Source organism: Castanea sativa, chromosome 9 (assembly GCF_040712315.1).
Source record: "Castanea sativa cultivar Marrone di Chiusa Pesio chromosome 9, ASM4071231v1".
In the NCBI taxonomy this organism is placed as follows: Eukaryota; Viridiplantae; Streptophyta; class Magnoliopsida; order Fagales; family Fagaceae; genus Castanea; species Castanea sativa.
The window spans coordinates 19,090,785-19,113,106 of record NC_134021.1 but is presented as its reverse complement, the minus strand read 5'-3'; the positions used below and the strand labels follow the sequence as shown (position 1 = coordinate 19,113,106).

At 34.8% G+C, this 22,322-nt stretch overlaps 3 protein-coding genes across 4 annotated transcripts; 1 reads left to right on the top strand and 2 right to left on the bottom strand.

The window, feature by feature from the left end:
• Positions 1-592: 592 nt before the first annotated feature.
• On the top strand, positions 593-4,923 carry LOC142611344 (BTB/POZ domain-containing protein At3g08570). The gene is made up of 4 exons (XM_075783454.1): positions 593-780; positions 2,256-2,322; positions 2,696-3,850; positions 4,303-4,923. Exons 1-4 carry the CDS (start codon positions 707-709, stop codon positions 4,825-4,827), a joined length of 1,821 nt encoding a protein of 606 aa, XP_075639569.1. The 5' UTR covers positions 593-706; the 3' UTR covers positions 4,828-4,923.
• A 690-nt stretch (positions 4,924-5,613) lies between these two features.
• LOC142611343 (V-type proton ATPase subunit E2) lies at positions 5,614-9,238 on the bottom strand. Its single transcript, XM_075783453.1, has 6 exons — positions 9,011-9,238; positions 8,236-8,336; positions 7,673-7,829; positions 6,910-7,103; positions 6,669-6,768; positions 5,614-5,905 (listed from the first exon to the last, which is right to left on the bottom strand). Exons 1-6 carry the CDS (start codon positions 9,110-9,112, stop codon positions 5,882-5,884), a joined length of 678 nt encoding a protein of 225 aa, XP_075639568.1. The 5' UTR covers positions 9,113-9,238; the 3' UTR covers positions 5,614-5,881.
• Positions 9,239-15,612: 6,374 nt separating this feature from the next.
• Positions 15,613-22,122, bottom strand: LOC142610888 (acid phosphatase 1). 2 transcript variants are annotated; one of them, XM_075782862.1, is made up of 5 exons: positions 21,985-22,122; positions 19,283-19,413; positions 18,640-19,072; positions 17,949-18,161; positions 15,613-15,971 (listed from the first exon to the last, which is right to left on the bottom strand). In XM_075782862.1, exons 3-5 carry the CDS (start codon positions 19,029-19,031, stop codon positions 15,794-15,796), a joined length of 783 nt encoding a protein of 260 aa, XP_075638977.1. In that variant the 5' UTR covers positions 19,032-19,072; positions 19,283-19,413; positions 21,985-22,122; the 3' UTR covers positions 15,613-15,793. The 2 variants fall into 2 exon arrangements, with proteins under 2 accessions (XP_075638977.1, XP_075638978.1); XM_075782863.1 differs by having other exon boundaries at positions 18,640-19,037.
• Positions 22,123-22,322: the final 200 nt, after the last annotated feature.

Genomic DNA, 22,322 nt, shown 5'->3' with positions numbered 1-22,322 from the left:
TCTCCGTTTCAAAGCAAATTTAGAAGATCATGTTCCAATTACTTCCAACAAAAGTCCACCCTTTAGTCTTTATGCTATTCAATTTTATTGATAATGAAGAAGTTATTTATACCATTCAATTTGATGGTGAATAAAATTCAATAAAAAAAAGTAGCCGTTAATATAAACGTTTCCAACTTTCATGGAAGCTGAACTTGAAACGGATGAACACTGAACACAATTTAAATTCGAGATGTTTAACGTAGTGCGCTTGCTTCCGTTCCGTAACGTCCACCTACTAAAAAAAACTCATTTTTCGACTCTGCACAAAAACTCATAATCGATTCCTATCAGAAAAACAGAGAAAAAGTAAAGCTTGTAGTGAAAACAAAAGAATATACTACTGCACAAAATACAATACAATACAATGCAATGAAAGACAAAGCAAAGCAAAGCAAAAGCAAAAGTTGGCTAGTCAGCTAGCTGTAAGGTGAGGAAAGGCATGAGTCAGAAAAAGAAAAAAGATTGGGTTTTGGTTTTGTAAATTACTAATGATGAGGAGGCTACTTAGGGGAATCCGCATTGTTTCACTCATGTTCCCTCCATCTTTCTTCCACGAGACTTGTTCACATCACATGGTGTAGCTTAGGCTATTTGCTTTGCTTTACTTCTGGGGCTCGTTAGTTAAGAAGTGAGCAAAGGGAACACTCTAAACTGAGACTAAAACATGGTCTCCGAGACCTCCTTCTCTTCCTATAATCGTTCTCCCACACCCAAGTTCTGCAACTCCTTCACTACTCGGTTGGTACTCTACTCATTTCTTCAATTGTTTGATTGTTTCCCTTAATTTTTAACTTATTATTTGGTCTGTTTGATCAAGTTTTGATTTTTATTTGTTGAAGGGCTTAAAGCATTCTTAGATCTTTCATGCTACTTTATTTAAATTCTTTGCCTTTCGCACGCCTTTCTATTTGTTGAAATTACAGTTTGTCATTTAACTCAGAATGTTCTTTATTCTAAGCCTTAAGATTCTTACCCAAAAAATAGTTATTTTATTTTATTTTATTTTTAAATTCTCTTTGTCTTGATTGTAGTTTTTATTTGCGTGATTCTTTATAAATTCATAGATATTATAATGATCCTGAGCATCACTGATTCAACAAATCAACTATTACTAAGTAAAAGAGTATGAAATGCCAGAAATTAAAGAATACATGTGACTGGACAAGACTAGTTTGTTGAGGATCCTAAACCGACCCCAATATTTTAGGAATAAGACTTGTTGTCTATAAATTTATATATTCTAATAATGTTAAGTTTGCTAAAGGTTCCATTAGATTGATCATCTCAAGCTCTGTGGTTTTTCGAAGTGACAACAAAGGGTAAGACTAAAGATCTCAAATATATCAGACAGTTGAACTTAAAATTGAGTTCGAGACACATGTTTGAGAGTACAAACTACTGTTCTTGAAAGGACTCTATGCATACTCAGCTAAACTATTCTCATGGTGTTTTTAACTTTTTGTACCGACGTCATTTTTCCATGTCATTGTCTGCCAATCAATTGGGAAAGACAGTGGCTATTTTTGAATCTAAAATGTCAATGTTTTTTAAAATAAAATTTGATTCCTTTGTAAAAGTGGAAATATCTCACAGCGGGATCTGTTTATATGAGATTTTGTATGGTCTTTACCCTTTAAAAACTATTCATTTAACTGAAATGTTAATTCATTTAAAAACTATTCTTAACTGAAAAGAATACATATAGCTGACTAGACTAGTCTATTGAGACCTGTAACCTCCATTGGTCCTGGCATAAAGTTTGGCTGGTCAGATTATACAGTGTTAAATGTTTTTCCAGACATGTCGAATAAATGTTAAGTAACTGTCCATAGAGCTGCTGCTAATCCATTATCAAACTTCACGAATTGTTTCCAGTTTGTTCTAGAGATTTGGGGTGTTTGGTAGAGTAGTTTGAGATGAGATTTTTGTAGTTTGAGATGAGGTTTTTGTGATTTTTTGAAATACGTGTGGGTGAAAAGTGTGTGAAAAAGTGTGTAATATTGTTTAAAATGTAAAAATGTGAGTTTGGGACGGGGTACCAAACAGACCCTTAAATCCCAAAGTTGATAATAAAAAGGAATTGGGATAGTCCCATTATTTTCTTCTGATATTGTCTTACTTTCCCTTAGTAAGTAGTAATGTTCTTGATTATTTTGTATGTGCTTATTGTTCATGTGAAAGTTGCTTACATTAGATGTTCTATTTGCATGCAGTATCTTTTCAGATGTTGCTGGGGACGTTACAATTGTGGTAGATGGAGAGTCATTTCTGCTGCACAAGGTAAATTTAAATCAGTCTGGTTATACTGCTTTGATATCTATTTGGACCATTTGTGAACTAAATCTAATCTATTCATTTCAATAAATACATCTGTGAGCTAAAATCTTTTGTATGTTCTCGAGTTTACAAGGGCTTGAGTTAGCCTCAATGAGTTAATGTGAGACCTAATGTTAAACCTATGCCATTTTACACATCCTATTGGGTAAATTTTGCACCTAAGGTTCTACAATTGCAGACTATGAACATGAGGTTTCACATTTTAAAGAAAAATAATTTGAACTCAAACACTTTTTTTTTTTTTTTTATTTATTTATTTTGTTTTAAGTTTCTTCAGAGCTAATCAAATTGTTCTTTTTGGTCTGTTTCACTGAAGTTTCCCCTGGTGTCACGGAGTGGAAAGATTCGGAAGATGGTTGCTGATGCTAAGGATTCAAATATTTCAAAATTGGAGCTCCTCAACTTACCAGGTGGCCCCCAGACATTTGAACTAGCTATGAAATTCTGTTATGGCATGAACTTTGAAATCACATGTGCAAATGTTGCACGTCTACGCTGTGCTGCAGAATACCTGGAGATGACTGAAAACTACAGGGAAGAAAATCTCATTGAACGAACGGAGATTTACCTGAATGAGGTTGTGGTTCAAAGTCTTGAAAAATCAGTGGAAGTCTTATCCACCTGTGAGATTCTACCTCCAATAGCAGAGGAGGTTGGAATTCCAAGTAGATGTGTGGAGGCTATTGCTATGAATGCTTGCAAGGAACAATTAGTATCAGGTTTGTCTAGGTTGGAATGCGACAGTGAATCTACGGAGCTTAAGAGTGGTTGTCTTGAGTGGTGGGTTGAAGATCTCTCAATGCTCAGGATTGATTTCTATCAGAGAGTTATTTGTGCCATGGGGAGAATGGGTGTTCGACCTGATAGCATTGTCGGATCTTTAGTTCATTATGCTCAAGCATCATTAAAAGGCATTGGAAAGTGTCAAATATGGAATCCAGCAAGAACCAGACCAACTTCTGGCTTGGTAGACAATGACCAGAAGGCAATTGTGGAAACTCTTGTTAGTCTAATGCCAACAGAGAAAAGTTCTTCCATTCCCATGAATTTTCTTTTTGGGATGTTGAGGATGGCTATCATGGTGGATGCTACCATTGCATGCAAGCTTGAGCTTGAAAGGAGGATAGCTCTTAGGTTGGAAGTGGTTTTACTTGATGATCTGCTTATACCATCTGTCCAAACTGGGGATTCATTATTTGATGTTGATACTGTCCATCGGATATTGGTGAATTTCCTGCAGCGAATTGAAGAGGAGGAAAATGAAGATTGTGGCTATGAATCAGAATGCCTTGGTTCTCCAAGCCATGGTTCTATGTTGAAAGTAGGGCAGCTTATTGATGCATATCTTGCAGAAATTGCCCCTGATCCTTATCTGAGTTTACAAAAATTCATTGCTATGATTGAGATACTGCCTGATTATGCTCGTGTCATTGATGATGGGCTTTATAGAGCAATTGATATTTATTTGAAGGTAAATATTGCAATATCAATGGTTTGAAATTATAAGTAACCTTTGGCAGACCATTTCCATTATTGTTGCAACCAAAGATAGATCTTGCAGTTCACAGCCACCCACGCCATACACTATTTAGTTGCTACTATTATCAAACTTACTTTTGTGTCTTCTATTATGCTTGATTTCATTTTTCATTCATTGGAAGTGACGATTGTTTATGTTTCAAACGATGACCTTCTTGCATCTAATATCAGTAGTTTCTAACCATCAACTTATTAGCTAATTTGCTTATGTACAACTTTTTAAAGTCAATCTTTTTAAGGTACAATTGTTCCTTTGCTAAATTTCAACAAATAAGCATACATACTGAACTTTAATTCTCATTATGGACTTGTAAAATGCTATGAAACTGTGTAGAATCAGTTTTCCCCCACTAACAACATTTTATAATTTGTTTTCTCTTTAAGGCTCATTCAACGCTAACTGATAACGAATGCAAGAAGCTCTGCAAGTTCATAGACTGCCAAAAGCTCTCTCAGGAAGCATGCAATCATGCTGCACAGAATGATAGACTCCCAGTACAGATGGCAGTGCGAGTCCTCTATTTTGAGCAGCTTCGTCTGAAGGATGCTTTATCAGGAAGTTCTGGAGACGGATTTCTGTCGCAGAGAATTAGCAGTGGTGTCCCCAGTGCTGCAATGTCCCCTCGAGATAATTACGCTTCTCTTAGGAGAGAAAACCGAGAACTAAAGCTTGAGGTATCCAGAATGCGAGTGAGGCTTAGCGAGTTAGAGAAGGAGCAGATGATTATGAAACAAGGGATGATTGATAAAGCAGGGAATGGAAAAACTTTCTTGACCTCACTCTCTAAAGGGATTGGAAGGATTGGAATCTTTAGCGGTCCAGCAGGAGGAAAGAGGCACAAAAATGGTCGGAAGTCTCGTGGAGCAGAAGGGAAAACTGGTAGGAGTAGGAGGCATTCTGTTTCCTAGCTTTAGTGTTTATATTTGATTTTGTTTTCTAAAGAGAACCAAAGGCTTTGAGTGTATACAAGTTCATATTTCTTTATGATATGGCATTCAGTTTAATAGGATCATGCAGCACTGATAGAGGAACAATGGGACTGTCCTAGTTGGCCACGCTCAAAAGACCAAAGGTGCTTGTGTCCAACAACCTGATATCAGCTGCCAACTCCTCAGAATTTATTTAGAATGCCAACCAAAATTTCCTTAATTGCAATAGTAAACTAACCCATCTCAAGGCTCTATAACAAAAAATTGAACTCAAAATAGGTTTTTGTCTCTCATGACTCATGAGCATGGTTGACTATGGATCCTCAACATACTAATCAGAGTTAGCCACATATTCTTTTTCATCGTTCTATTATATTCAAAATCACACTCTATGTTACCTTCTCAAGGCTTACATGCACACATTACACTTATATGCATCAAATTCCCATATGTATAGTGATATATTATTAGCATTTCTTCAACACTGTAAATTTGCTTGTAAATATTACTACAAGAATTGTTGGGAAACGTATTCTCACATTTGATTTAGAGAGATATCCCTTCACAGTAATGCTATTTTATTGGAAGAGTTTCCATAATGTTAAGCATTTGCAGAATGCTTAAGGGTTTAAAAAGAATTGTTGGGAAAAGTATTTTCACATTTGATTTCGAGAGATATCCCTTCACAGTAATGCTATTTTATTGGAAGAGTTTCCATAATGTTAAGCATTTGCAGAATGCTTAAGGGGTTTAAACTCTTGGTTGTTTTTGTACGCCAACAGGATTATTTTAATTCCTAGAACATCATTCTTGTTATATGCCAACAGCATGTACATGTAAAAGAAAGTAAGAATTTTAAATGAAGATGAAAACTATTACTCTTTTCAATTTAATAGAGAACAAACCACAGTAAAACATTACTTATTTCCAGAGGTTAACAATTGACTCTGCAGGAGACTAGGCACCCACTTGGAAACATGCGTGCCCGTCCTTAGCAAAAACTGGTGCAACGGGAAGGATAAGTATCTGATTCTTATCCTAGAAGGCGCTTTCGGATCTGCAAGTATGAAAAATAAATTAGTTTTTTAGTGTTACTTTTATAAGTTCTATCAATTGAACAAAAAAAGGTTATCAAAACTTTTGTTAGTACCATGATTTCATCATCTCAGTTACAATTCCTTGTCCAAGCTCATACAGTTAGGCATAAACCATATTTGTTATTGAAATTCAAATGCAATTACTCAAGTTATTGCAAATAAACATACACGTTGGAGATTTTAAGTAACACAACATCAAAATTCAGGAAAGATAAAGAGAAGAAATTAAATAAATGCTTTATATATCTTTTTGATACATACTAATGCTCAGAAATTTATCTGATCCAAGTCAGTGACAGCCATTGTATAAGATTCTTAATATTTTAACTAAAAATGTTTTCTCACCATAAATATAGGATATTCTTTTCTTTACTTTATTTTTAATATAAAAAAAATTGATACATACAAAATGGATTTTGAAGAATGAGCTAAAAGTGTTTGGGTTGATATCATGAGATAAGTCATTGGCTGCTAGACTACAATGGCATAAAAAATTACAATAAGTCTAGTGATACAGAAATTTCAACAAATTTTTAAGCTAGCATAATAAAGTCATGTCAATATTGGGTCTATATGAAATGCTCTAATCACAAGTTGCCATCTTAGCAAATTATGAAAAAAAATTGTGAAAATTTTTTGTTTCTAGCATTACTCAAAAAATTAGGCTACTTAGTGGTTAGGACTAAGGACAAAGATTATTCAAGTTGATCTCTAAATAAATACCTCAGGCAGTTTCTGTTTGAAAATAATATCCAATCGTGCATCAAGGGTGTTCTCACAGACTATCTTCCCATCTTGTGAAGCCAAGACCACTCCACCCGAGCTATTCAGCAATTAACCAAAATAAGGGTCAGCAGTTGTATCAGTAATAGCATGGTCTCTAGCAATAAGATTGTCTTTTTGAACAAATAGCAATAAAATTGTCTGCTTGGATATGTTCTGCAGTTAAAGACTAAAACATTACCAAGAGGTTTCATGGGAATCAGCTGTACTTGGAGGTGGTGGGAGGAACACTTTGTCAACAGTAACTTTAGGGGTATTTACTTTGGCTTTGTCAGCATACTCTCGTTTTGCTTCATCCAAAATAGACTCAACAAGCTTACGGTCAACCTCTCTGCATCGCAGCAATACTGTTGGCTCCTGCAGCCTCAGTAAGCTCTAGAAATCACAAGAAGAAGTTCCAGTCAATGCACTGTATATAGGCAAAAAACCATTATTAAGAAATCAATTATTTTCAAAGACGACAGCTAGCTTGTAAACAAGTGAATGTGATATATTACATATAAGAAGAAGAATGATGTTTATCATGTTAATTCCAAATTGAATCTGTAGTTGAAATTCAAACTTAAAAACAAGAGATATGATGCAAATCATGCTCTTGAAATCTAAGTTTATCTTATTACAATAACTAAGTCTAAGATGATACATCTGAGAAAGCCAATTCTGATTTATACATTAGACCAAGAAAACTTAATCATATGAAAGTTAGACCATGCAAGTTAATCATCACCTATGTTTTGCACAAGGCATAAGCTAACAGCTGGAATGCACATAGCTCCAAATTTGAGGCAAACAAGGAGATTTGAAAAGAAACAGATTCAAGGGTCTTTCTGATATATAGGTCATCAGGAATTGAACAAATGCCAGAATTATGTTTCACCAATGCAATTGTGGCCTAAATGAGCAAATTGGAAAGAGATTCAGATAACTCAATGTATAGTGATTACCTGAACAATCAAGTCTTTAAGAAGCTTCTTGTATGTGCTCTTGTCCTGGGAAACACTCAGAATTTCCTTGGTAGCAGATTCTTTCATGGAATTCACCACATCATCTTGTGCTTGAAGAAATTTTATTCGGGATGCATTCAGCTGCATTGAGTATTCACTGCACAGAAATTATTTTTTGTATGAATTTCAAAGGGAAAATACAGAGAAACATAGGAAAGAAAACCATTAAGAATTATAATATATATGGTTTTTATCTGTTAAACTTGGTGTACAATATCTGTTCTTTTCAAAAACTAAAGGATCATTAATCAGAAGATATAACATACACAAGCAAGAGAAGAAGAGTATCATCTGTGTTCAAATGTGCAGTTGCATAATAAGATTATGAGCAGAAGTTTTGTCCAATGCCAAGCACTAAGTATTAAAGCAGTTAATATGCTAAGGCACGAACCTTTCAGATAACAAAAACTAAAATAGAATTGAAAGCCACATCCACAAAACAACAAAACCGATGCTGCATTTTTGATACAGCTTGGGAAGAGATGTATGAAATGAAAACTCACATTTTCTTACGTATCTCAACCTGCTTCGACTTCCGCTCATACTCTTGTCTAATCTTTTTCTTTTCAGCTTCAACCAGTTGTAATTTCTCAATGTTAAATTCCTGAACAGAAGAAGAACATATATCAATAACTGTATTATAAATAGCTTAGAAATACACATTTAAATGAACCCAATATCAATTGTGTATTTCTGCCTCATAACATACCATACCAAAACCAAAGCCAAAGCCGTATATCTGTAGAGTAAATTGAGGTTGTTTGGAGTATAGACAACGCTTAAATAATAAATATTTACAAGTCCATTGTGTCTAACATAGTTACATTAACAGAATGACAGGGCAGGTTTTTACTCCTTATGCATGTGTATTGGAACTGTCGGAAACATAAGGTAAGGGCTCCCTCTAATCTAAAACTATTATAAGGGACACACATACTCTTAGACTGCCATTAAACGATCTGTTGTTTATTAGAAAGAAGCGAATATTCATTCAAATGAATTAGAATCCTCTCAATTTCTTCATTTCATCTCATGATTCAGATTAAATATGAAAAATTTAAAGGTGCGTGTAATGTTAAATGACAGAACACTAATAGATGCAACAGCAAAAATAACAAAAGTCCTTAGTCCCAAATTTTTTGGGTCGGTTGTGAATCCTCAGCAAATTAGTACAAAGTCAGTCATATGTGTAATTTTTTCTTTCAACAAGCAAAACTAATGTATTTGCTAAAAGATATAAGTCACAATGTTTCTAAACGATCATTGTTTAGAACAGACCTCCTCTGCAGAGACAGAGATCTCGTTAGCTTTCTCTTCGGCCTCTTGACGGATGAACCTCACCATCTGCTGAATCTGCTTTGACACATCTGCGTCCTCCATTCTTACTACCTACGAACACTAACTCTATTCCAAGGCTTTTCAGATGACCCCTTTATCAGAGACCTTAAAAAATAGTACAGAAAAAAAATTGAAACAAAACGTGCTCTAACGCATATGACAAGTTCCACGTAAAAATGATAAAAGAACACCACATATACATACATACGGTCCTTTCGGGTGCGAAGTTTCTTCCGAACTTTCCAACTTTGGACGTTTCAAGTTTGAACAAATCCTAATTATAAAAAATAAATAACAAATCCTTATAATTACAAATAATTCCCGTATTTCACGAATCCTAGGACTCGTGTATTAGTAATTTCTCCTCAATTATTCACACCACTAAATTTTTAGCAATAGATAATCATCCTCTAAATATTACATTTATATATTCATATATTTTATGTTTAGAAAAATTTTCACTTAAATTCAATTGTACCGAAGTGGACTAAAGTGTTACGTTAATGTGGTTCAACAACAAAAACATAACAACAATAATGTTGTGCTTACTATTTTAAATTTTACGAGTTTGAGATTTATATATATTTTTAATAAATTTAATTTTTGATTAGGTGCTTTCAACCCAAATGTGTCTTTCACATTCACTGCACAAAAATACAAAACTAGATTGAAGTGGACCAAAATGGATGGAAGTGGTCCAAATGGACCAAGTTGGACTAAATGGACAAAGTGAACCAAATAAAAAGAATAGGAACAAATAGAAACAAGGTGGCCCGAATAGGATTGATAGGGACTGAATAAGAACAAATGGACTGAATGGGACCAAAGTGGAGTGAATTGAACAGAATGGACCGAACAGAACCAAAGTAAACAAAATGGTTTGAATGAGACCAAGGTGGACATAATGGACCGAATAGGACCAATGTGGACCAAAAAGGACCCAATAAAACCAAAGTGGACAGAATGGACCGAATGGAACCAATGTGGACTGAATAAGACTGAAGTAGACTGAATAAGATCGAATGGATCGAATAGAGCTTTAATGGACATAATAGACTAAATAGGACTGAATAGACTCCATAGGACCAAATTGGACTGAAGAGGACATAGTGGACTAGATGGAACCAATGTGGATCGAATAAGACTTTTGAATATTTATCATTTTTATTGCATTTGTAGGGCTCATATTTATAATTTCTAATGTTTATTTTCTTTGTATTTTCTAACTCAAAACTAAAGAGTTTAACCCAAAAATAATAAACTTTCATACTTTTCAGCCCAAATTTTTTTTTTAAAATTTGAGCTAAACATAAAAAGGCGACCTATAAAAAAGAATCAATTTAAGGCTTAATTAGTCTAAAATGGACTAAAGGGGATTGAAATTGATCAAGTGGACCAAATTGGATCGAAGTGGACTTACGCTATGTTTGGAAGTTTGGAGAGAGAGGAGAGTAGAAGGAAGTAGAGGAGATGAGAGTAAAGTAGAGGAGAATGGATGTTTTTAAAATTAAGTAAGGGAGAGGGGAATAATTAGCATTTTCGTACTTTGTAAATTTTGTTAATATGATAAAGGTAAATTTGGTAATTCATTTGGTCAAGCATTTCTATGCTTTACTCTCCCTCCAAATCTCTCCAATTCGGAGAAATTAAAAATGAGAGGTTAGAAATAGTTAGAACGCCTCTAAACCCCTCCAAATCTCTCCCCCTCATCTTTTAAAAAATATTCAAATAACGTAATTTAACTTACTCTCGCTTCCTCTACTCTACTTCCCCTCCATCCAAACAAACTATTAATTAAACATACGAAATTGTTAATATGTATAGTGTTGTGGGCTTTAGGCCCAACTAGATTACTTGTATAGCACACATTCTTGTACTATACTTTTACTTGTCCTGCACTCATATGCCTCCTATATAAAGGCACTCATGAATATTCTTTCACAAAGAAATACAATACAATTATTCAGTATTTCTAACATGGTATCGAAGCCATTACTCTGACCTTTTCTTAGTAGTCTTGTCTTTATTGGTGTTACTCCATTCTCAACATCGCTTTCGCTATCACAGTAGCAGCTGTAGCTTTTCACCCTAGAACCTCCGACGTCTTCTAGTCATTGTCCTTGGGTTCCACCTACAGCTGCCATCGTTGAGGAGTCCCGCACCACACAGACCACTGCATTTACCGCCTTCGCCGTGCATCTTGCTCCGATAAGTGTTTTGCAGGTACCACAGTGATCATCTTGCCATAATCTACTCAATCGTGCAAGTCTCATAGTCATCGGAGCTTGCACGCGCTCTTACACGTCGCCAAAAGAAGATGCGCCTCTGTTCTTGTTGATGTCATCACTGCCACGTCAGCCTTAGTTGACATCATCATCCATTCACTTGCTGACGTCACCTGCCATGTCAGCTGACGTCATCGTTGATGGACCGTTGACCCATGTTGACCAGACTATTGACTTTGACTGAAGGTTGACTTTGATCGTTAACTTTTCTTTAGGGTTGACTTTTTGCAGTTCAGGTGCTCCTTACCTAGTTTTTCGTGTAGATTTCTTTTTTGCATATTTTGCTTCTAAATGAAGAATAAGGACAGGTCTTCTTCTTGTTGCAATAATCGTTGCCGACAATCCAGAAAACGCTTTTGCAATTTTTGCAAGCGTTTTGGCCACAATATTGAGACTTGCTATCATCGCAACAAATCAACTGTTTCAATTTCTATTGCTACTGTTGCCAACATTGAGAGTGTCCAACCAATGACTCCTGTCTCTACACAGTCTAAGTCTTCAAGTCGCACTTTCACCATGTCCATAAATGACCTTAAAAACATCATCGCTAATGTCATTCGTATGGTTGATAATGCATCTTATTTCTCTTATCTCTCAGCTTTATCTGGTATGTCTCCTTCCTCTTGGCTTATGGATTCTACTTGTTACAATCACATGACACCTCACTCGTCCTTATTTTCTAAACTTAAACTTACACCACACCCTCTTAATATTCGCACAGCAAATGGTTCCACAATGTCTAGTCATAGTATAGGTTCCGTTTTGACCTCCAACCTCTTGGTTCCTGGGGTCTTTAATGTTCTTGACCTTTATTACAATTTATTTTCTGTGGGACAATTAGTTGAGTTGGGATATCGCATTATTGTTGATTATTCTAGGTGTATTATGCAGGATCCGAGGATGGGACAAGAGCTTAGGACCGGTCCTAGAGTTGGGCTTATGTTTCCCATGGACAACCTTCGTCTTCCACTTGTTGCTCTTGTTTCTATTGTTGCAGCTGCTGCTGTTTCTTCTATTCCTTCCCTTGCACTTTGGCATGCCCGACTTGGTCACACATCTTCCTCTCGGGTTCAAGAATTGGCTTCTAGAGGTTTGTTAGGTTCAGCGTCTATAGAAAATTTTGATTGTGTTTCATGTCAGTTAGGAAAACAACCAGCCTTGCCTTTCAATACTAGTGAATCAATATCCACTGATACCTTTGACCTTATTCATTCTGATGTTTGGGGACCTTCCTCTGTCTCTAGTATTGGTGGATCTTGATATTTTGTTGTTTTTGTTGATGATTACTCTCACTATAGCTTAATTTTTCATATGAAACATTGTTATGAATTATTACAAGTATATTGTAATTTTGCAAAAATGGTTGAAACTCAGTTTTCCAAACGCATCAAAAAATTTTGATCTGATAATGCTCTTGAATACACTCAATATGCTTTCCAAGCTATTTTGCATTCCTATGGCACTGTTCATCAACTAACTTGTCCAGGTACCTTTCAGCAAAATGGTAGAGTAGAACGAAAATTTTTGCCATATTCTTGACACTGTTCATACTCTTCTTCTCTCTGCCAAAGTTTCTGCTCTTCTTTGGGGCGAAGCTGCACTTTATGTTGTTCATGCTATTAATCGCATTCCCAGTCTTGTTATCCAAAATCAAACTCCATATGAGCGCCTTTTTGGGTCATCTCCAGATTATCATCACCTTCGCTCCTTCGGTTCTGCCTGTTTCATTTTTCTTCAGCTACATGAGCATAACAAACTTGAGCCTCAGTCAAGGCTTTGTTGTTTTCTTGGCTATGGCGAAACTCAAAAGGGGTATCAGTGTTATGATCATGTTTCTCATCGTCTTCGTATCTCCTGCAATGTTGTCTTTTGGGAACATTGTCTCTTTGTCGAGCTCTCTCGCTTCTGTGCCTTCCTATGTTCCTCCTCTGTCTTAGATCTTTTTCTAGAGAAGGCACATATTCCTTCTATAGCTGCTCCTGATTCTCCTGTAGTTACTCCTGATTCTCCTATAGACTTCTCTGTCCAACCACCATATATTATTGATTCATTTCTTAGTTCACCCTTTAATGAATACGTGGAAGATGAATAGGTCGAAGATGAGCTACCTAACCCCAACCCTGAGGTTGGGTCCCTTGCTCTTGCTCCACCTAAAGATCTTGCACAAGACATTCCACCTCGTCACTCAACTTGGGTAAGATCCATTCCTGCACATTTACTTGACTATCATTATTACATTGCCCTTGCTACATTGCACAAGCCTCACACCTATCGTGAGGTTTCCATTGACCTTTTATGGCAGATTGCAATGAAAGAGAAACTTGATGCTTTATTTAAAAAACCATACTTGGGATTTGGTGACACTTTCCCTTGGGAAATCTCTGGTTGGTTGTAAGAGGATCTACAAGATTAAGATTAGCTCGAATGGGTCTATTGAGCGCTATAAAGCTCATCTTGTTACAAAAGGTTTTACACAGGAGTATAGGATTGATTATGAAGAGACCTTTACTCCGGTTGCTCATATCTCATCTGTTCGTGCCCTCTTAGTTATTGCTGCTGCTAGCAAATGTGACCTTTTTCATATGGATGTCAAAAATGCATTCCTTAATGGGGATTTAAGTGAAGAAATTTATATGCAACCTCCTCTTAGTCTCTCTGTTGAATAAAACAAGGTTTGTCACCTTCGACGTGCACTTTATGGCCTTAAACAAGCTCCACGAGCTTGGTTTGCCAAATTCAGCTCTACCATCTCTCGCTTGGGTTACATGGCCAGTCATTATGATTCAGCACTTATTTCTTCATCCCACTGACAAAGGCACTATTTTACTTTTCCTGTATATGGATGATATGATCATAATTGGTGATAACCTCAGTGGCATTCAAGAACTTAAGGATTTTCTTAGTCAGCAGTTTGAGATGAAAGATCTTGGACATCTCAGCTACTTCTTGGGTCTTGAAATCACTCATTTTACAGATGAACTTTATATTACTTAAGCTAAGTATGCCTCTGAACTCTTGTCTCAAGCTGGACTCACTAATAGCAAGACTGTTGACACTCCAGTTGAGCTTAATGTGCATCTGACTCCCTCAGGAGGGAAATCATCGTCCAATCCCTCTCTTTACAGACGCTTAGTTGGCAGCCTAGTTTATCTCACTGTTACTCGTCCAGACATTTCCTATGCTGTTCACCAGGTTAGCCAGTATCTGTCTGCTCCACGATCGACTTACTATGCTGCTGTTCTGCACATTCTTCGATACCTAAAGGACACTCTTTTCCATGGTCTTTTCTACTCTGCTCAATCTCCTCTTATTCTCCCTGCATTTTCTGATGTTGATTGAGCAGGAGATCCCACTGATCGCAGTTCCACCACTGGTTATTGCTTTCTTCTTGGTTCTTCTCTAATTTCTTGGCGAAGCAAGAAACAAACTCATGTTGCCCGCTCTAGTATTGAAGCAGAATATTGTGCCTTTGCTGATACCACATTTGAGCTCCTTTGGCTACGATGGCTTCTCAAAAACTTAGGTGTGTCTACATCCTCTGCTACTCCTCTTTATTGTGATAACCAGAGTACCATTCATATTGCTCACAATGATGTCTTCTAAGAACGGACTAAACACATCGAGATCGATTGCTATTTTATTCGTTATCATCTTGTCCATGGTGCTCTCAAGCTGATCTCAGTCTGCTCTAAAAATCAACTTATAGATATCTTCACCAAGTCACATTTTAAGGAACGCCTTCGTACTTTGGTTGATAGCCTTAAGTTGGTCTCACATCCACCTTGAGTTTGAGGGGGGCTGTTAACGTGTATAGTGTTGTGGGCTTTAGGTCCAACTAGATTACTTATATAACACACATTCTTGTACTACACTTTTACTTAGGTGTGTCTACATCCTCTACTACTCCTCTTTATTGTGATAACCAGAGTACCATTCATATTGCTCACAATGATGTCTTCTAAGAACGGACTAAACACATCGAGATCGATTGCTATTTTATTCGTTATCATCTTGTCCATGGTGCTCTCAAGCTGATCTCAGTCTGCTCTAAAAATCAACTTATAGATATCTTCACCAAGTCACATTCTAAGGAACGCCTTCGTACTTTGGTTGATAACCTTAAGTTGGTCTCACATCCACCTTGAGTTTGAGGGGGGCTGTTAACGTGTATAGTGTTGTGGGCTTTAGGTCCAACTAGATTACTTATATAACACACATTCTTGTACTACACTTTTATTTATACTGTACTCATATGCCTCCTATATAAAGGTACTCATGTATATTCTTTCACTGAGAAATATAATACAATTATTCAGTATTTCTAACAGAAATAATTATTTAGTCTCACGCATCGTCTGAGTTTGTGACTAGTTATTGATAAGAATACCAGTGATTGTAATTGGATATACAATATTCCAAATACAAAGGTTTTACAATTTCAAGGAACAAAATACATAGGATTAGGAAGCTTAAAGGTCCGATTGCCCGTAAATTCTCCTTGAAGATCGCTCCACTGATCTCCAACATTTCCCCATATTCTGTAACCTTCTTCTACAAGCTGCTTCCGAATTTCAGACTTGAAAGTCACTGCCTTTTGCCCTTTATAAGCCGTGGTCCTGTGTGGTAAAGAATCACAAGGATAAAAATGCTTCTTTTTTTTTCTTTAATTCATAACAACAATGAGACGGGTAAGATTTAAACTTGATTCTTCAAATAAAGAAAAGAAAAATAAACCAATAATTGGTCCTATTTTGTAAAAAAAACTGTATTTAATTATTTTATCTATACTACTATTTAAGGGGCTTTCCCTGTTTTGATTCCATATTTTTTAGTTCAAAAATGCCCTTACACTCTTATGTTTAAGTAGAAACAAAACTAAAGGACAATCTAGTAAAAATGCAACTCTAACTCCTACCAAAACATTGCCTAAAAAATATGATCACTCTCCTGTTAATTTTCAAATTACTTTATCCACTTATAAATTAGATTCTCAAAATAAAAATTATATATATAAAAATCTATACTATTATTTAAGGAATTTTCCCTGTTTGAATTCCTCATTTTTTTAGTTCAAAAATGCCTTTATAATACTATGTTTAAGTAGAGGCAAAACTAAAGGACAATTCGGTAAAAATGCAACTCTAACTCCCACTAAAATATTACCTAAACAATAAGACCACTTCCCTATTAATTTTCAAATTTCTTTATCCACTTATAAATTAGATTCTCATATAAAAATTATATTTATATATATATATAAAATAAAAATACAGAGTTTTTTCTTTTGGCTAAAAAAAGTCTCATCTCACGCGCGAAGCGCGTGTGATGAGGCTAGTATATATATATATATATATATATATATATATATATATATATATATATATATATATATATATATATATATATCATTTTTATTTTAAAAATCTAATTTATAAGTGAATAAATTAATTTAAAAATTAATAGGAGAGTGGTCCTATTTTTTAGGCAATGTTTTAGTGGGAATTAGAGTTGCATTTTTTCCGGATTGTCCTTTAATTTTGTCTCTACTTAAATATAAGACTGTAGTGGCATTTTTGAATTAAAAAATGCGGAATCCAAACAGGGAAAACCCCTTAAATAATAGTATAGATTAACATTGATTTCTTTACCCACCCATCAAAGCTTAAACTTCAAATTAGCAAAAGGCTCAATGCGCCCATTCTACAACCCATTAGTTTTAATCTTGATTAAGTTTTAGCAAGTACCCTAAAGACACTACCAAGGACTTTGTAGCTAAATTGACATATTCTTATGCACAAAATGCTTGGGGTCTAAAAAGAGAAAAAACTATATTTTAAAAAAAGTGTCCTAAAGACACTAATTACTAGGTATTTACTATAATAATAATAATAATAATAATTTTCTTATATATTTTCGAAAAAATTAAATTAAATTGTACACAAATATTTAGCACAAAAAAAAAACCTGATGAATTATTGATAAATACAGTATATATTTTTAAAAGTATATACATATAATTACAAATTATAATTATATACTTGTATACTAATTAAGGGGACCCTACGTATACCGTTAGTATCAAATATCAAACAAATCAAAAGCTTGTAGAAAACGTTAGCAAGAATATTATTGGATTTGTGTGCAATAAAATTCTTTCTTATCAATAAATAAATATAAATAAGAGGAAAAAAAAAAAAAAAAAAAAGAAGAAGAAGAAGAAGAAGAAGAAGAAGAAAGAATATTATTGGATATGGGCGGCTCTTGGTTGGTCAAAGGAACAGGGATTTTTTACATTTATATTGCATGGATGTTGACTAGGACAAAGTCCAAATATGAAATTGACTTTTGATGATGTGGCAATTTGGCATACACACACTCGGCTGCCCTTTATTTTTTTTCATAACATATATATGTAACACTGGGCATTCCTAGCCAAGCAACTGTAGAATATATTATTTTTAGTTTTTACCAGTACCCCACAAGATTTTTCAGTATTATTACTTTGTTGTTCAGTAATCATTTCAATGATGGTGATTATTATAATCTAATATCTTTAACGAGTGAAAAAAACATAGGAGTTGTTATCATCTTACCTGAGAATGAGACGTTCATACCCAATAAATCCCTGGCGACGCAAGTTATCAGTTGTGGCTTGGCCGAGGGTCTCTTCATCTCTTCCCGTGAGCAGGATCACCTTGAATCCACTTTGAACCAATCTTTCAAACAACCCAAGCATGAAAGGAATGGCTGAACACTCTCCTTTCATTGCCCACGCCTTAAACCCTACTGGGTCATATGGGTCGCACCTGCGCATTTTACAAAATGGAAACCAAATATATTTCAAGACAAATGGTACAATTGGTCCTCAACATTTAACCTTCGTTTCAAAATCGTAGTTATATTTTAAGTGTTTCAATAATGTTACTGCTATCAGATGGATGAAAAATACTAACGAACTAAATGGAATTCATGAAATTAATGAGGTCATTTTGATGACAAGGAGCTTATAATACAACATAAATTTCATTTATCATTTCAAAACTTTTCATCCATTATATGATAATACGAACTTTTTAAAATTAATTTTTAAAGTTTAAAGATTAATGAGAAACATTTTAAAGTATTTTCATGATTGTGACAAAGTGAATGAAATTTAACAATCTATTATTTAGGGTAGTACATTAATTTTGGAAGTTCAAAAATGATTTTTGATAAGTTTTTCCATTGATAAGGAGATACAAATCTATACTAACTAAAGTAAATTATTCACATAATATAACGTACCCGTATCTCTTTCCTTGGTAATAAATGATGTTGGATATGCATGTATCATCAACGTCCAAAATCCAGGCGTCCATGCCATCATTAGAAAGAGCAATCTCATCTGCATAACTTGAAATTTGGTTGGTAATGAAGTCGAGGTCATGGTAATATTGTCCATGAGTCATATAATTTTCAATGTACTCCTTGCACTCAGATGGGACGGTACGCCATGCACGCACATTGTTGGACTCCACAGCCAACCTCCAGCTTAAGCAATAGGAATGATCATTATCAGGACTCAAGCTGCCTCCTGGTCTCCAATGAGGCTTTACAGTACCAGTTGCCTTGTAGAATACCGCTAAAAACAAATAAATGAAAACCTCTTGTACCCGATGTACCATGGCCCTGATCATGTGTGCCTGATGAGCCGAGCTAGCTTAATAATAAGAGAAAGCTAATGCAAGCAGGCACAAATGGCTAGTATCAAAATTTGAAACACGAGCGGTAGCACATAATAAGAGCATGAAAAAGCCATAAGCAGTGAGAGCTTGCTCACTGCTGATGCCAAAGGATAACTTGGGGCGGGATTAGTTTTACTTTATTCTGTGTCAATATTGCGAATGAGACTTATAAAAGTTAAAATCATAAGTGTAACTGAGCTTACTTTTGCTTCCTTTGGTCAAGTCTTCACGTTTACACTAGAAAATGCACTTGCAAATGAGATTTTCAGTTTCCACCAAGGCGTGCTCCTGATATGTCTGTTTGAATGTAGTTTTTTTGTTGATTGCTTATTTGCTGAAAGTTGGTTAAAAAAATGATTATGCTTAGAAAGAAAAAAAAAAGTTTTGAAAAGTTATACATAAACAAACAAACTAAAAAAAAAAAATCTAAAAGAAAATGCCGATGACAAATAGAGTAAGGTTGCACGGTTAGAAAATTTTTTCCTATTTTTCGTGTCTGTATTTTGGCAAATTAAACTATGTTACCAGGATAAATTAACTCCCGAAAAAGTTTTTATTTTTATTTTTTATTGGTAGATAATCTCAATAGGTTTGGAATTCCCTACCATCAAATCGATCAAGTTCTCCCCAAAAAAAAAGGGTATTATTTTCAGATGGTGAGTAATAAATCAAAATTTAAATAATGCAACCAAATTTCTATAACCAAGTTTTGATTATCTTTGTGTATTTGAAGATAAGAATATATAGATGCCAAAGTCACCGAAAAAGCTAGCGTGTTCGACAAAAGTTATTCTTTGAATTTTCTTTAAAAAAATATCAAGAAAATCTAATTTTCTTGGGATGAAGGAAAGCCACAAGAAGCATCTTGAGATGCACCTATTGAGCTTTAAAGATGACTTTTGGATGATCTATAGCGTTCTAAAAGAAAGTGGAAGAACAGAGAATATGTATCAGCCCACAAATGAATGTCGTGCCATTTAAAAGAAAGATATTCTCGCTCCATATAAAGTAATATTCCTTGACAAAAATTTACCAATTGAAAAGCAGAGAAAAGATTAAAAAAACAGGGAGTGGGGGGTTGGGGGGTTAATGTCTAACTCAGATACCCAAAATCTATTGCATGATTCAGATTGGAGAAACTTACAATTGATACTTTCAAATTATTAATTAAGGTAATCTATTGCCACTTTGCTGATCCAAATTCTTTTCGGCCACCATCCATCACTCAAAATTTTAAAATATGATCAACATGGAAGATCCTCTTTTGACTTTAAATGATATAAGCTCGTGTTTTGTTTTTCCAAATGTACAAGTCAATAGACAGCGCTATGATCATTTATTTATAGGAAACTCTAAACCTTTTAAATGTATGTTTTGCATTATAAACTATGACTTTTGAATATAATTTGTACCCGACGTTAAGTTTGCTATTAATTTTGATGGAAAAACATGGTATCATGTGAAAAGATTCAATTGCCCTACTTTTCTTTCCCTTAAAAACAATGAGTTTTGTTATACTTTACACTCTAATACTAAATTTGCTGTTAATTTGAATGGAAAAGTATTGCATCATGTGAAAACACTCAATTGCCCTTCTTCTCAATCCCTTAAAAGCAATTGAGAAATTGCATTTTATCACTTTAAACCATACTCCCAATTACACTTTACACTTTAAACTTTGGATTTCCATTCTAGTTAACAAAAAACTTGATGTCGGTGTACAAAATATAACAAGTGTCATATATAGTTTATGGTGTAAAACGTGTGTTTGAAAAATTAAGAGCTATAAGTGTAATTTGAAGTATAGGTTATGGTGGTAAAGTATAATTTTGCCATATATAAGTGATTTTCAAAAAGTAGTTCAACCCTAGTACTAGCGGTGGCAATTCATGTTTGCGTGTCAGGTTCGTATCATGTTCACTCATAAGTATTCGACTATATGAGTCAATCCTAACTCGACATGTTTAATAAACGAGCCAGGATTCTTCAACCCTAACACAAACTATTTATTAAACGGGTCAATTATGTTGGCCTGTTTATTAGATTTTATCAAAACGAAAACGGAAAAAAAAAAAAAAATTTAGTATTAACCAAATTGATATGAATTATGAAAAAACCAAACAAATAAATATTTTTAATATAAAATTTAAAACTAATGAGTAACTGCATCATAAATATTCATTCAAAACTAAAGCATATCGCAATATCACAAATAATCAATCATAATATGTCAAAGAAAATAAGTCACAACAACTAATAAGTTTTATACATAGGATTTGAAGGGTATATTAGTAAAATGACATTTAATTAAACGGGTCAAACAAGTCAAACGAGTTCCATGTGTTGGACACTAATCCAACTCGTTTATTAAACGAGTCAGTTGTGTTAACTCAAATATAACACGAACCCACTAAACCTCAACCCATAACCTACTAATTTCGTGTCGTGTTATGCTGAATTCGCAGATCATGTCCAATTTTGCCACCCCTACATAGTACTACACGGTTTTAATCCAACTCGTTTATTAAACGGGTCAGTTGTGTTAACTCAAATATAACACGAACCCACTAAACCTCAACTCATAACCTACTAATTTCGTGTCGTGTTATACTGAATTCACGGATCATGTCCAATTTTGCCACCCCTACATAGTACTACACGGTTTGAGATTGCGAAAAGACGTGATACAAATTGAGGACTCCATGAGATACAACAAAGAATGGGACATCATGTTTCCTTTTTTCTTTTTCTTTTTGGAGGGGGGGGGGGGGGTGTTAGAGAATAAAACAAGAAAAGGTGAAGAATACGTGCTATGCTAAATCACCTAACAACAGTATGCATGAGAATACTAGGAAATTAATCTAAATAAGAGATAGAAAGAGCTGATCCAGAGAAGAATACTTACCAAAGAAAGAGTTACCTATAAAAGTGGCAAACGAGATGCCTACAACATTTACCCAAAACCCAAAAAAAAAAAATGTTGCACAATAAGTTGCAATATTTGATCCAAATTTGCTGATCAAAGTAATCTGTGATTCTGTATCTTGTGCAGCTTAGGAGCAACTACCAAGTAGGTATTTAAAGAGAGAAAAAGCATTCCACAAAATTAAAATATTCATGAAGAAATAACTACTAGTTTGTCAAAGTCTCAAATTTTTTTTTTTTGGGTGGGATTGGCGTCAGAGAGCAAAATGAGTATGATCTATTATGGTGGATAGCCAGATGTCAGAGGAGAGCTACGTG